A 15,522-nucleotide genomic window follows, 5' to 3' on the forward strand; every position below is an offset into this window, starting at 1 on the left:
TTAACTTTGGTGGTTTGCTCTGGAGATATTTGCCTTCTAGGGGCTTTTCTGTGTAATTCTGCTTGTGTACACAGCTTCTGGAGTGCTGCACTTCTTGTGTTCTGCTTTTTGCTCGGGCTCCCTAGGTAAGTATTACTTTCTGCGGTCAAATAGGGAAACGTGTATTTAAATTTGGGCTTCAGAATGGGTATTTTCAGTAGTCAAAGGTGGGAGGACTGGAAACAGAAGTATTACCTGAACCAGCTGCCACTGGGCTTCTGCTGGACTTACAGGACAGGCACCGTATCTGCAGCAGCTTCTTTAGTGGGTGAACCTGTGAGGATTTTATTTCATGCTTTAGTTTTGTGCACGCGTGTTCACAGGGGAGCTGCTGCTCGTCCATAGCGCTCTAAAGGAGCCGTGGCTCTGACCACCCCCCTCCTTTCCAGCCCCCGCCTTTCCAGCAGCGCTTTGCTTTATCCCTTGCCCTCCTGTGAGGACAGAGCCGTTACGCTCAGCCTTCTGCACCAGCCCTGTAAAAACGAACCTTTTAAAAACTCATCTTTTCCCCACCGCAGAGAGGAGGGCGATTTATCCCTTATTTGCTGGCTGGCTCCCGGTGGCAGGCGCCCCGGGTGAGGCAGCTGCCCCTCACCGTGCCAGCCCCTGCCCCTCACCGTGCCAGCCCCTGCCCCTCACAGGGCACCGGCCGCCATTTTGGGCGCCCCCCGAGCCCCTTCCTCAGCCCCCCGCCATCCCCCCAGTGCAGCAGCCCATTGGCTAAGAGCGGGCGGCAACGGCAGCCGCTGATTGGCTAATCTGCATCACTCCCTTGTCCAATGAGGAAAGAAGGTGAGGCCCGCCTTTCTCCCGATTGGCTTCCCTGCTACCTGCGCCCCCCTCCCATTGGCCACCGCTACTAGCAGCCTATTGGCCCCGCCGCTCCCCGGCTTGGATTTTTAATTGGTTGCCCGCGGGTTGGCCGGCGCCTTACCTGCCGCTTAACGCCATTGGGCCGCCGCTCTGGCCTCCCCCGCCCATTGGTCGCGCCGCCCCTTAAGTCTGCGGCGATTGGCTGCGGCGGCCCCGGCCCGGTATCCGGGTAAGATGGCCGCAGTCGGCGAGTGCTCGCTCCCCGCTCCGTGGCGGCCGCTCTCCCTCACCCACGTCGAGTACCCGGCAGGTAAAGCCCCGCGCCGCCCCCCTCACCCCCCGCCGCGCCGCTCCCCTCAGCGGCGCCCCGCGAACCCCCCCTATAGAGGGCCGGGCCGGTCGCTGCGAAATAGTGAGCCATTGAGCTGATAGCCGGAGGCGGCGAGGCGCGCGTGCGCGGTGGGGGGGCGCTGCCAGATAGTGAGCCACCCGTTGGGGAGGGGGGGGAAGGAGGACGGGGCGCTGCGCATGCGCACTGCGAGGGGCGCCGTGCCCCGGGGGCTGAGGGGCTTGGGGGGGGGGGAGCGTCTTCATGGCGCTGCCTGTCGGCGACATGGCGACACGGCGACATGGCGTGAGAGGGCGAGGCCCCACCCGCCCTGGAGCGGCCGCCACAGCGGTCTCAGCGGTGCTGGTGGTCTTGGGGAGCTCCTGTTGAGGCGCCTCGTGCGGTGCTGGCGTGGGGGCAGGCTGCACACCGGGTGCTTTTGGCTGCTTTCTGTCGAAAATCAGAGAAAAACCGGCCCGTGAGGTGCGGGGCCTGGCTGGTCTGAACCCAAACTTGGCGTTAATGCTCCTAGCTGCTCCCTCACCTGCCACAAAGCGCTGCTGCGCGCCCCTTGCCTCAGTGGTTCGGCTTCGGTTCCTGTGGAAGCCGCCCTCAGAGCACGACCCCTCAAACATCCCAGGCCCGCGGGGATCAAAAGCACCGCTTCAGCCAGGAGGCCTGGGACACGAGGGCACTGAAAAGATTTGAAGAAGGAAATACCCTCCCTGCGCCACCGGCACGGCTGGGCTGTAGGGTTTTCCCTGGCGCTTCTGTGAAACGCCGGCATTTCTTCGGCTGTCTCGTGTTTTCCTTCGCCCCGCACGTTCTCCTGCTGTCCCTTCTCAAAGTTATTCAAGTTTAGGAGGGGAGGGGGAATAATCTCTCCTGTAACGCTGGTAGATTCCTCTTATGTCCTTATTTAAACCTGGCGTTATACACAGCGTGTCCTGTACGCTGTTGGTTGGGTTGGTTTGGGAAGTGAGGGCGCTGGAAGCCTGCAGACTTTGCTGCACGGGGGTTGTCTGTCGGACCTTAAAGAATGGGACAACTCGATTATTTCTCTCTGCATTGGCTACTTTTGTACAGGCAAACACAGGAGGTGACTGTGTAAGGCAGGTAAATCACCACCAGGGTTGGGGTTATGTGTTCCGGAGCGTTGTGTTTGGCTTGGATAGAATACGTGATGCTGGAAGCCCATAAAACGGAGAGAAAAGGCTGAAAATTAGAACAGCTGGAGGTACAAAAGGGTCTTTATGTCCCTTCGTCTAGAAAAATGAGTTGCAGCAAGATGGTAGGTCTGCTACTTTCCCCTGGATCTGGGGAGAGCGCTCTAACTTTATTTAGAAAGCTGTTTGTGTCCTGCCTGTGTAGGGCTTTTGGCCAGGTCCATAAAGCTGCTGGATAATACATTTATAAAATAACGGCGTTGGCAGCATGCTCGGTACAGCGGAATTAATGTAACCCCGTGCTAATAGAGGGATGGAATGAGAAATGGATCCTGCTTTTACCGACATCAATTATTAAACCGTCTGGGCATGACACGGCTGTGTGGCGAACTCGCTGCCTCTTGGCCGGTCCGTGAGGCCGCTGGCCCCTTGAAATCTCTCCTTTCTGAAATCTGGCAGCGCAGAACGGCCGTCGTTCCTGCTCTCATCTGCCTCGAGCGACGGGCGCTTTCGCCGCGACCGGCTGAAAATCGGTCAGTGCTGATTTCTGTCTGACAGACGAAGCCCTGTTCTCGGGCTTCTGCTTGTGACGGTGGTAAGGGCCAGGTGCCTCCAGGAGGGTGCTCGTCCTTCCCGTCTCCGTCCGGTGTTCCCTTGTCGCTCGCGGTATTTCAGGCGCTCCAAGCACCCATCCTTAGCGCTTGCCTGGCTGCTCGGTCTTCGGGGCTTTCTGCAACGGCAGCTTTGGGCGAGATCGACTGAGAAGCAGCCGATAAACTGTGGTGGGGTTGCCTGCAAATGGTCTGAGCGGTGTTTTTTAGACCTAACTGGAAAATGATTGATAGAAAACGTCAAAAATCAAACCTGACACTGCGTTAAACCATGCTGCTTACGAGGGTGGTCTTTAAAAATGCTCTCACTTCTGGAAACGGTCGGTCCTGGTGCTTTTCTTAGCAGCAACCGTGCTTCTTGTGCGATTTGGCACCGTGTGGGGCCTCTGGCACTAGGTGGGCAGGGATAATGCTGCTTCTGTCTGCTCTCCAGTAATGAGCTGGTGATGGCATCGGGATTATGTCCTTTATGGGCATGGAAAAGCCATACTCCCAATGTGCCTAATTGCTCTTTGAACCTATTTCCGTTTGGATCTCTACCGTTGGCACTGAGCTTTGCAGTTTAATGGTGCTTCTTTTCTGCTTTTAAGTCCGCTGCTCGGTAATTCCGCTGAACTATTTCATGCTCAGTGAGAGGTAACCGATGTTTGCTGTCCGTTTCCCCATATCATTCGTGATCTTACAGAACCGCTGTATTCTCGTTTTCCCTTTTCAGCTGAAAACCTGAGTTACTCGATATTTTCTGGGCGGCTGCCTTTCCATTCCTGCTCTCTTTGTCTACTTCCTATTTGCCTTTCCCGTGTTTATTGCTCCTTTTTCAGCTGGTGCGACAAGAATCGCGTGGTAAATTTGTTGTAGAGCTGTAACGGTAACTTGTGTTCTGCTCTTAGAAATGCTCTTGGCTTATTGCTGCAGAGCACTGGATACTGCTCGGGCGGCATGGTGCTCACACGAAGCCAGAGATGACTTTTTATTCTTTTTAACCAGCTAACCGAAGTCCCGTCGCCGTGTCTGTGTACTCAGGGCTGTGTTTTCCCCTGTGCGTTACTTCGCATGGGGTGACTTTGTGTTGCGGACTTAAAACTCATCCTCAGGGACTTCCTGCCTGTAGGGCGAGTTTCACTGGGGAGACACCGAGTTCCTGCCCTGTTTGTTTTTTATTATTATTTGGGGAAAAACAACAGAACTCCTCTCCTCAGTGCCGCTGGGATTCTTAAAGCTCCGCGACCTTCTGAGCTTTCTCACGTCGGACAAACTCTGCGAGGAGAAAACCCTGGAGAGGCAACCCCCTTCTCTGCAGAGCGACACGATCTTCATCCCGTGTTGAAGGATCTCTAAGATGAGGCAGAGCTGGAGAGGCAAGTGCACACCGTCACCCCATGAGAGAAATGATGTGTCAGAGCAAAGGCGCTCGCTCTGTGCGTGTTTCGTGCTCGTTTCTTTGCCGTTTGGCATCAGCCTGCAGTCCTCTGCTAACAGCTGGTCTGCCAGCCCTTGCCGTGACTTGTGCTCGGGGTGCTGGCTGCCCAGCTGGGGCTCGTTTCACACCTCAGCAATATCTGCTGAAAGAAGCTCGCTTGTTTGGCTTCTTCAGTGCCGCGTCAGGTGTTCGATTTTCCAGCAGAAGCCTCACGTCTGCGCGCCGCGCGCTGGAATTGAAAGCTTCCTGAAGATGGTTTTATTGTTCCCCAGCTCGTGGTAGCAGGATACGTGCAAGGGGAGGAAAGGCCGATCCCGCGTGAGTATCTGCAGGTGTAAACACGCGTGCAACGAAGGAACGCTGCCCTCGTCTGTGCAACTCGCACGCGTGCGTCTCGACAGGACGCCTGACCGGCGGCAGCGCCGCAAATAGACGTTTCAGGAGGAAGCGGCGGCGGTGAAGCCAGACCTTGTGGTAGGATGTGGTTAGTGCCGCCGATTCATGGTTCTGTTGTGTACAGGTTGAGCTGGTGTGGTAAACCTGGCGTGCTTCCCTCGATAGGCCGCTGGGTCAGATGTTGAATTAGAGCAGGAGGAGGTGCTGAATGGAGGCCGGAGAAACAGCGTGCTGCTGATCGGCGGATGTTTCAGATGCTGTTTCATCTGTTTCTCTCTCGAATCCCTAAAATGAGGTGGTTAGCTTCTCTTCTTTGCGTCTTGATCCCCAAATAATGCCCAGGGAAGGCAGGACTTCAAATAAGCAAAAGTAATTCGACAAACAACAACCTAGGCTGTGTATTAAACAGATTTTTCTCTTGCAATTGCCTGTGGTTCTGGTGCTCTTGGTGGGCTCTGTTCTTAGTGGCTGTAGGAATTGCTTCCTATTCTCAAGTTGAAGCAAAATGAAGAAAAAATCACCTTTATGGAAGGGTAAAGGGGAACCTGTTTGCTAGGTCCGAGTGGCCTTAGAGCCGCTAGCTCTCCTGCAATCCTTGGTTCCCTGGGAAGAGGTCTGCGAGCACGAGGAGAACAGACAGCGGTGACCCAAGGCATCATCTCCGGGGCTGCGGGAGCATCGTGTGGTGGTCAGTGCCAGCCCTTCTCTCTGAGCTTGCTTCGCCTTCCCTGAGATTTCCAGTTGCCTCAGAGCACGTTTATGGTGTCGGTGAGTTTCTGGTGGAGTTTCCGGGGCAGAGCTGAGCCTCCGGTGAACGCACGGCTGTTGATTTGCCTCCTCACCCAGAAAAAGCAGCTTCAGAATGCGATTGTGTTTGGTTGCTGCTGGCTACAGTAATCTGAAGTAGTATTAATGCCACCTCTGTTCTGTTTTAAACGGACAGCTGAAATGTTTGGGGAGTTACGGTGTGCAGAGTTCCGTCTGCCCGCGTAAAGGACGCGGCGCTGTGCCTGGAGGCGGTGTCTGGGGCGCTGGTTTCTGCTCCTGGGCTCGGTTCGAGTGAGGGATGTGTGCTGCGGGAGCCTGGGGCTGGATTTTCTGGGTGTGCTGGATGGTAACGTAACGGAGGGTCTGGAGCTGGGTGTTGCTGGTGCTATTTAAATTTAAGGCTGCTTCCTGATGTGTTCTTCCCCCATTCGTGCCGGTCGTCGAGCCCTCCTGGAGGATAACTGACCGGGGTTGCTTATTGCCTGACAAAATCACCTCTTGGTTTAAAAGACCAAGATCTTTGCGTACCGTGGATTGGCAGCGTGAATGACCTGAACCTGACGCCTCGGTGAGGAAATGATCACTGATGCCACAGGAGCTCAGGCTATGGGAAATACTCCTGAAGCTTTCGAGGAGCTTTTGATTGTCTCACCTCGTGAATTTCCTCATCATTTAAGTCAGGTTTCGTTTTGTAGAGTGTTTGGGCTTCATGCAGAGCCGTAAGGGGCTCGATTCAGTGTGGCTGGGCAGCCGGGGCAGCAGCACGCAGCGGGTGCAGGAGCAGCGCGTTGCCGTTGTGCCGCGGCGGCGCTTGGAGCCTGCCGGACGCGGGGCAAACCGGCCGTAGGGCGGAGGAAAAGTTTCCAGTCCGGGGTCTTCCAACACTTCTCACCTTAAAAACAAAATACAACCAAGCTCCAGTGAGAAACCTGCTCCTCTTGGGGGTTTCATCCTCCAGCTCTTCCTGATTTCCTCAGGGTGGTGAACTAAAACTACCGTGAGATCCCTTTGGTGCTGCCGGTTCCCACATCTAACGCAGCCTGGAACCGAAGAGGAATCTGCGCGCCGTACCTGATGCAACCACAGCTGTGAGGCAATACCAGCAGCAGCGTGAACTTTGTAGCAGTGCAATGCCATTTTTTTTTTTTCCACCCTTGCTGCGCTCAGAGGCTGAGGCTAAAGTCTGCTGTGCCAGGAGCTGTGTGAAAACGGGTGCGTGGGCAGGGGAGGAATTGATCAAGGAGCGCGTCCGCAGCTCGGCCTCGCAGCGCCGTCCCGTCCTGCTCCCTTCCTGCAAGGAGGGAGGAAGGGAGAATTTTCCGTGGGGGGCTCATCCTTTGGTGTTCAGAGTGGGCTGAAGAAAATGGGATTGTGAAAAGCAGCACAGGAAGCCCCCCGTCTCCTAAGCTGCCCGCCGGGTTCGTTCGGTGTTTGTTACGGTGTGGTTAAAGCTGCTCTGCTCTCCGCCGTCTCTCTCCTGGTTGCGAGTTGCTGAGCTCGGAGCAAAGCGATGTGATCGTTTGTTTCCCCAGAGTTTGTGCTGGCATCTTCCCTCCAAATACTTCCGAGTGGCCTTGTTCAGGGAACAGGAGCGACTTGGGCTGAAACGGGTTGCTCTTTACTTAGCTTGTCTCCTCCTGCCTCTGTGACAGTGGAGGATGAAGAGGTGGGTTTGAGGGCCTCATGTCCTGCCGGGAGGTCCCGGCACCGCTCCCCGGTTCTCCGTGGGGATGGCTGGACTCTTACCAGTCAGGGTGGAGGCCCAAAGGCACTCCTGGATGGTACAAGCGGGCTGCTGGTAGCAAGCAGTCTCCTTTTTTTCCCTCTCCTCTTTCATCTCCTGTAATGTTTAGCTATTTATTTCCTCCCCGTGCTGCTAATGGCAGTGTTGGTGCAGACGCGTGGTGAGGCAGATCAGGGAGCTGATCCAGCTGAAAAGGAACCCGCGTTCGGAAGGTAGCAGGGAAGGATTTGTTTGGGGAGTGTTGGCTGGTAATCGCCGGGGCAGGGAGAGGCAATGTGAACGAAGGGGAGGGAAGGAGCCGCCCCTGTCGCAGCAGCGTGTGCTTGTGCTGGATTACAGCGACCCCGGGCCCACACCCGTGGTCACTGCTCTAAACTGGCTGGCGGTCATCTCGAGGTCCTCTGCTCCCTGCTTTTGAAAGCCACGGGTGAGCACTGCTGCCGTTCTTGCCTCGGCTCCCGTTGGGGCTTGAGCGGTGCTCCGTGTGGAACAGAGCCCGGCTGAAGCGCTCTCAGCAACCCGGGCACCAACTGGCCTGGTGGCAGCTACAGGTTCAAGCTGATTTGTTTCTCTTGTTTGTCTCCCTAGGTGATTTCTCGGGTCAGCTTTTAGCTTATTTGAGCCTCGGTCCGATATTCATCATTGTTGGCTTTGTAACGCTCATCATATTCAAGAGGGAGCTTCACACGGTGAGTCCTCCTCTCCCTTCCAGCTCCTCCTTATGACAGCAATCGCTTCGTTTATGGCTCGCTGCTCCTGTGTTCACACATCTTTTTGTTTCAAAGAGCCCGCTTAGGTAAGGTGATCTCCTGTCAGCCCCACAGACCCTGTCACTTGTACCAGGTTTAGTCTTTGCTGACATTCTGTTACTCTGTGGTGTATTTGGGGCATCAGCTGTCCACAGACATCAGTGGGAGATGCCTGAGAAACTGAAGAACGCTGTTGCAGGGTGGGAGGCACAAAACGGGGTCCAAAATAAAACCTACAAAATCCCGAGGGAGTGGATCCGGGTAAGGGCTGCTTCCCAGCTGTGCGTTGAACAGCAGGGACACAACTGATTCTTGCTTCTGTCCCAGGGAGCAACGAGGGACTTTTTTAATACATAACGCTTTGTCTGCTCTGACAGGTAGCTGGGAATCAGCGTCACGGCTAAATTCCCTTCAGGAGGTCTAAACTTGTGACATTTGCCCTCAGTGAACAGATAAAACGGGGCCAGCAAAAGGCTTTTGGCAGCACATTTCCAGTGCGAGGCCGTGGTGTCACGGGAACCAGTGGCCCAAGGGACCTGGGAATGGGACTTGTAGGTTCTAAACCGCTGCTAGCTAGAGAGGCAGCTGTTAATTCTGGGCAGCCCGAAGGTTTTTTGTCAGCCCAAGAGAATAAACTAGAGGAACTCATCACAAACTCGTGGGTTTTTGAGTACCCAGCTTGTTATGGACGGTGGGGATGTGGCAGGTGTCGAGGTTGGTTCGGGTTCATGGAGAAGTCCTCGCTGAGCCGGGGGGAGGCGCCAGCTGGCTTGCAGCAGCCTAACCCGTAGCTCAGGACACCGAGTGGAAAATTGCTTCGTCTGAAACGGGACCGAGTGTGAAGGAGTCAGGGGATCATCACCAGCTGGGAATCTGGTCACAGCAGCACTAATTGAGGGGAGGTGGACGGACTGTGGAGCGACAGCGACAACAAATGCTAGCAGGCCGTCTCTGTTCACAATGTGGCTTCATTTACAGGAGCTTCAGGATGAAAAAAAACATTCACGGAGGGAAAAGAGGAAACCTGAAAAGTTTTTCTTTCAGCTGGTTACCCAAATAGTGGGGTGTGTGCTCCCCCTGTTGGTCGGCAGTGAAAGACAATCCCTCGAAACCTGCCCCGTCAGGAAACTCTGCTTTCTGTGCTTGCTGATGGGAGCACACAAACGTTATTTTTTTACGATGACACAGTTGTCTTGCCTTCGCAGATCTCGTTCTTGGGAGGGCTGGCATTCAACGAGGGAGTGAACTGGTTAATAAAAAACGTTATCCGGGAGCCACGGCCTTGTGAAGGTACGGAATGGCCCGTCGGTGTCACGGTGTTGGTTCCTTTCCAGTGGAATGATAATCGTGGGGTGTTGGAGGGCACTTTCCCCTTTGCCTCGTGTTGGCTTTGGATGTTTGGGTGTAAGAAGGCTGGCAGAGATGTGTCCTGTGAACTTGTGTGCACAGACTCTGGTGGAGCGGTTTGGCTTCACCTTTGGAGTGTTCCAGCTGCTATGTAGGGAGTAGACCTTGACCATACTCTTTCTTCTTCTCTTCCCAGAAGCCCATTCAACAGTGACCACAAAATATGGGATGCCGTCCAGCCACTCCCAGTTCATGTGGTTTTTCTCAGTCTATTCATTTCTGTTCCTTTATTTAAGGTAAAAATTCACTGTCAGGTTTTTGGCTGTTAATACATTGAAACACCTCAAGTAGATGGCTCCCTTGCTGCGCGCCGCTTCAGCACGCGGCAGGATTAAATCTGAGGCCCTGCCCAACGTGCTGTAACTAGGGCGGGTGGAGCATGTCCGCCCGAATCTGTAGGACTGCGCTTACCACTGCCCAAAAGGGAAGGATTGGGGTGGGCCTCCTGCTGCCCCTCTGGCTACAGGTCTCCTGATTTGCTTTTATAAGCCACGATGACCCACCAGCGTGAAGGAAGGGGCGGGGGGGGGGGGGGGTTGCGTGGAGGGAGGAGGAAAGAAGAGCTGCTTTCTCATGTGTCTACTCGGTTTGGTCAGCGGGGTCGTCTGCAGTCTTTTAGGTAATAGCTCTCGCCCACTTGCATGACCCCTTAGTCCATCTCCTGTACCGAGTTCCGTCTCTTTCTGCTGTGCTGTGCTTTCCTGAAATTCTCGCTGGGGCATGGCTCTGTCTTGTGGCTCCAGGCGTGGAGGAAGACAAAACTCCCGGTTCCTCCTGGCTTGGTGGGTGACGGAGGACTCTGTCTCTGCTCCCTGTTGCGTATGCTCAGCACGTGTCTCTCACATCAGCTGCTGTAATTGCGAGCATTCTGCCTTCCATCACACTGATTGCTGAGAATAGGTGGAGAAAGAAGTATGGCTTTCTGGCTTCTCTTGAAGTGCTGCCAGCAGGACAGATTGATGCTGGGATGATACCGAGTTGCCCTTGGTCCCTCGGAGTAGAGCTTTCCTAGGGTTTTGGAGGTAGCGAGAGTAGATACAAGGACTGCTCAGCTTCCTGCCACTGTGCTAATGGCTCTCCATCTCTTTCAGAATGCACCAAACAAACAATGCGAGGTTTCTGGATTTACTATGGCGACATGTGCTGTCCATCTGCCTCGTCACAGTGGCTTTGCTAGTCTCATATAGTAGGTATGGAGCAATCGTTTGTCTTATGCTCTCATACACTCCTGTGGCCTCTAACAGCCGGCAGCCCCGCCGTTCTCGATCCCGCCTTCCCAATCTAATTCCCAACGACCGCGTTGCACAAGCCAGAGCTTTGCCGAGGTTGCTGCGTTGCCATGAGCCCCTTTAAATACCCAAACAAAGGTGCTACATGCGTGGTGCTTCCCAGATGCCTTTATGGAACCCGGGATCAGCCGAGCCTGTACCAAGTCTCCGTTGGCTCCATTGCTCTAGCCTTGCTGCCTGGCCCTCTTTCCAGCACTAATCATGAAAGCATCGCACCATGCCTTGGCACACCAGCGTCTGCAGCATGCGGATTGCTACAGTTGGTCAAACTGATTTTGTTTTGCTTGAGCAGTAGGTAATACAGACGTGTGCAGCTGTCTGACTTGCAAGATTCAGTTCCGTTAACGCGACGAATAAGGAAAATGAAGTTTTGATGATTTTTTTTTTCCTTGAGTAGACGATATAATGAGCTCCAGCGGCTGAAAACCAGACAGATTCAGACTAGAAATAAGGCCGTGTTTTCTCCAGAAAAGTCATGACCTGTTGGCACAGCTGACTGTGTGCTAGAGCTGGTTCCTCATTACTGGTTATTTTTAAAATTGTCAGGACAATTTCATAGAAGATGGCTGGTCTGATTTAAATAAAAAGTAATTTGAGGAAATTCATTGGCCTGTGCAAGGTAGAAGGGCAGCTGAGATGATCTTAATGGCCATGATAAATGGGTGAAAAGAATTCTGAATGTGACTCATGTAGGTTTTGTGCAGGGATAGCTTTAAAAACGTTAATACGGCTGACTGGCTGCAGAGGAGCTGCTCTGTAGTAGTGCAGCCTTCGTGTTGTCACGCTTCAGAGCTGCAGCATCAAGGCCAAAATGCTGCCTGTTCTTAAAAGTTTTTAAGCTCCAGCTCTGGTGGCTTGGGGGGGACTTTTCCTGCTGCTGGCTTTGGAGAAGTCTCTTGTGGGAACCAACGGCAGCAGTTCTTCAGCTAATCCAAAGGTATGTGAAGAAGACTGTGAGGATTATTGAGCTAAACTCAAATTAGAAGTGCCCGAAGCTGAAACTGCTGTAGCAGGAAGACTGTCTCCCATTTTTTCCCCCTTTTTATTTTTTATAATGAAAACTGAAGTAAAACATCCACTTCTATCATCTGGAGGATAACTTCTTAAGAAATTTGGAGGGTCCAGTGAAACATCAGCCCTTGAATCGTGCCTCCTTTTGCTTTAAAGTCTGTCTGGTGACTTTTCTCTTCCGCTGCAGGGTTTATTTGCTTTACCACACCTGGAGCCAAGTCTTATACGGAGGTGTGGCAGGAAGCATTATGGCCATAGCCTGGTTTGCCTTCACACAGGAGATACTAACTCCTCTCTTCCCAAGGATAGCTGCGTGGTAAGTCTCTCTATTCAGTGAAGGTTTTATTCCTGCAAGTCTGTGTTTCTCGGGTCACTGCTTTGCTCGTTACGTGAGCTTCTTGGAATAATCTGATGACGCAGAGGTGGCACAACTCCCTGACCAAACCAAAAGTTGGTCAGACTTCTGCGAACTATGTTACAGGCAGTAGGAACTCCGGGGTTCTGTTCCAGCTTTGTGTACTGTTGTGAGCTCTGTAACTTGTTCCTCCATGTTTTCTTGTGCACGCCTGTCGAAAAAGCACACGCCCTTGCCAGTTACAGGTAGGAGAGAGATGACATTTAGGAAACGGGTTGTAAGGCCCTGCTGAAGTGGTGGGGTGTAGCGGGGTATTTGTTAAGAATAACTTCTGAACCATAACAGACCTTCATCGGTTTAATAACCAAGTGAGACTGCAAAGCCATTTGAATGTAATGTAGTCCAGAAGTGTTGTATAAGGAAAGAAAAAACACGGTATTTCTTCTTTGAAATTTAACAAGGAGCCTTCTTCACGAATGGAAGGATAATAGTCGAGTTAAATTTGGACAAGGTTTTATGCTTTGTGGCTGTTTTGTTCTTTTTGTGTGCTGATCAAAACTGTGGTAGAGGAAAAGCCTAATTATTTCACCCCTTTCTACCCCCTTGTCTGTTTTCAGGCCAATTTCAGAGTTCTTTTTAATCCGAGACACCAGCCTCATTCCTAACATCCTGTGGTTTGAATATACAGTCACAAGAGCAGAGGCGAGGTAAGTGATCTGAGGGGCGGAAGAGCTGTAGCTGGCGTGACTTGTTAGGTGTAGTTACTGCGTGCTAGTACGTAGAGAGCTGCTGTGGATAGAATGGGGTAAAGAAACACCAGGTTGTGAGTTAACAACCAGATCCGGAAGGCGAGTCTGTTCGGGAGCATTTGAGATTAGTGTTTCATTTAAAAAATCACTATTTCAATTCCCCAGCCCGTGTTCTTTGCCAGCAGGTGCTTATAACCTCACATCCACACGTCAGTCTGTGGGCGCTTAGGACGTGGTGGCTGTTCTGGGACTGGAAAGGGCGGGAAGGACAGCTCTGTCCGCAGAGTGCAGCGGGGCAGCTTTATTTTTGTGTGGAACCGAGCAGAGCCATACTTTAATCCTGTCTTTTGCCCCCTGGATTGCCACAGTTCACTGATCCAGCGTCGGGGCCAGCTCCCTCACCCTGCCCTCTCTTTTGGCGTTGCAGAAACAGACAGCGCAAGCTGGGGACGAAGCTCCAGTGACTCAGGAGGCGTGGGGACCAGCGCGCGCGTTTTGATGGAGACAGACAAGAGCAGAGACCTGGGAGCAGCAAGGAGCCTTTTAACAGATGGACCAAAGGAACAGGCAGGGACCATACCCAAAACCTGAAAGCCTTTGCTCTGCTTTAGCAGCTAGCTGGATGCTCCCTGATGCATGTGGGACCGTGCAGGAGTAGAAACTCATTTTCAACACAGATGCACATTGCCGGTTGGAATGTACCATCATGTCTACGTCAGGGGAGGGGGGAGACAATGTCTGGTGTCATGTTTGGGGGAGGGAAAACCAAAAATGAATCGTTTCTGTGACTTTTTTCTTTTTATTTTTTTTTTCTTCAGCATGAAATATACACACTATTTATTTTTTTAACCGGAGCTATTGTTTTTGGGGTGGGTGAGGCCTTGTGTGTTCTGTTCTGCTTTTTGTTTGGGTTTTTCTTTTTGGAAGAAGATGACAAAACTAATCTCCAGTTGATCATGCTTAATTAGGGCTTCTAGTTTTGAAAAATTCCTCAAGAGGGGAGGGGAACTAAGATGGTGTAACGTAGGTAGAAGGGAGAGGAAGGTTTTCTTTCCTTTCTGCCACCAGTTTGGGAGATCCAGTTCAATTCCAACTGCACTTTGTATAGATAGAAAGAAAGCACTAAAGATTTGATTTTTAACACTAGTGATGGTTCTGGGGGGAAGCCTGCACGGATTCCATTAAGGGGAGTGTGTGTGTAAAAAATAACAACAAAGGAAAACCGAAATACACTGATATATATATTTATATATATATATATTTCCACTGCTGCTCCTGGAGTGTAATTAGCAAGGCTGTCTTTCTCAGAATCTCTTCTAGGTGGCAAGATTACCATACATATCTCATGTTTATTTCATCTCTTCCTTTATTCTTTTATTACCTCAGGGTTGCTGGGATCTGTACAGCTTCTGTTGTTGTACTTGGTGTGCTACCGATGGCGCTAGAAGGCCCATTGGTCATAAGCAATGCTATGCTCCAATAAGTCAGCCCAAAGCCTTACGAAATTCAGTTGCTAGTCTCTGTCTTAAGCACTGGATTTTAATTTTATTTTTATTTTTGTTAAAGCTTAAGGGAGGGATTTTTTTAAAGAACGAACAAAGCGACAACCACAAAGAAATAATAAGGTGAACAACTAATAACTAGCTCAGTTGCTGTTTGAATTTTCTGAAGTCTTGTTAGAGTCCAGGTGTGAACTCAGTAGCGGGCTTATCTTAGCAGATACTCCTACCAGTTGTTGCAGGGGATTGTTTGGGGTTCTGCAGGCATAATCTCGAGTGCCAAACTCCTGCAAGCAAGTTTTGCTTTCCATCCTTCTTCCATTTTGATTCCTCGTTTGGCCAGTCAGCTCTCTGGATGCTGTGTCTCTGTGGGAGTGTGCCTGCCATCTGTGTGTGCTCCAACTTCAGTGATCCATGAGTTAACCTGGCAAGGGCTATACTCAACGTGCTTCAGGGCTGTGCATGGACACTTTCTGTATTTCTAGTATATAATGCAGCAGTTCAAGTGTAACTACGGAGAAATATTTATTCAAAGCACAATTGACTTGAACTTTCACAGATAAAGGACAGCTTCTGAACTGGCTCAAAGGTCATCGGTGTGCCTTCGATGCAGCCATGTGAGCAGAGGTAAAATGACTGTCACATCTCAGTCTTGCTGCCTGTTTTACTATCTTCACTTTAAACAGACTCCTGCATTATAAAGCTGCTTGAAGTGAGATGTATTTCTGTTCACCTTGATTTTGATATTTATTTATTTTTTAAGTTTTCATCTGTGCCTGTTGCCATAGGAATTTGTGTGTTCATACGGAGTGGGAGTTGGCTGCTGTAGAAAGTGCTGGACAACCAGAGTATTAACTGTAGAAAGTAGTGACCCTGATCTAGGAGATCAGGAATTAAGCTGTTTGAGCTTGTGTGTTCAGGTAGCTTTGCATAGTAAACTGTTTTTTCACTTGCATCAAACCAGATTTAAGAACCGTTTAGGTTTGTGTTGTTTTTTTCCATAACATCAGCAGTCCTGTTTCTGTTAACATCTGAAGGACCTGAGCACTGGATCTGCTTTGAAGGTGTATCAGAATAAAGAGGCACCTTACAGCTTTCACAAGGACAGTCTGACTTAAAATAGCTCTGTTAAAACTGGGACAGGACATCAGGTAGGCCATGTGACATGGCGGTTCCAT

The 15,522-nt window shown here is 51.6% G+C and overlaps 1 protein-coding gene across 2 annotated transcripts; it reads left to right on the plus strand.

Annotated features, from left to right (window-relative positions):
- The first annotated feature begins 1,008 nt into the window (after positions 1-1,008).
- On the plus strand, positions 1,009-15,441 carry DOLPP1 (dolichyldiphosphatase 1). Of its 2 annotated transcripts, XM_035341324.1 has the most exons (8): positions 1,009-1,162; positions 7,874-7,974; positions 9,240-9,324; positions 9,578-9,677; positions 10,533-10,631; positions 11,929-12,057; positions 12,714-12,803; positions 13,273-15,441. In XM_035341324.1, exons 1-8 carry the CDS (start codon positions 1,087-1,089, stop codon positions 13,307-13,309), a joined length of 717 nt encoding a protein of 238 aa, XP_035197215.1. In that variant the 5' UTR covers positions 1,009-1,086; the 3' UTR covers positions 13,310-15,441. The 2 variants fall into 2 exon arrangements, with proteins under 2 accessions (XP_035197215.1, XP_035197216.1); XM_035341325.1 differs by lacking the exon at positions 10,533-10,631.
- The last annotated feature ends 81 nt before the right edge of the window (positions 15,442-15,522 follow it).

This window comes from Oxyura jamaicensis, chromosome 17 (assembly GCF_011077185.1).
Source record: "Oxyura jamaicensis isolate SHBP4307 breed ruddy duck chromosome 17, BPBGC_Ojam_1.0, whole genome shotgun sequence".
NCBI classification, from domain to species: Eukaryota; Metazoa; Chordata; class Aves; order Anseriformes; family Anatidae; genus Oxyura; species Oxyura jamaicensis.

Bases quoted from the DNA above. Each gene is read 5' to 3' on its own strand.
- DOLPP1 (XM_035341324.1), top strand. From the start codon at position 1,087: ATGGCCGCAGTCGGCGAGTGCTCGCTCCCCGCTCCGTGGCGGCCGCTC. The intron at 1,163-7,873 runs GTAAAGCCCCGC...TTGTCTCCCTAG, and splicing joins CCACGTCGAGTACCCGGCAG to GTGATTTCTCGGGTCAGCTT. The intron at 12,804-13,272 runs GTAAGTGATCTG...TTGGCGTTGCAG, and splicing joins GTCACAAGAGCAGAGGCGAG to AAACAGACAGCGCAAGCTGG.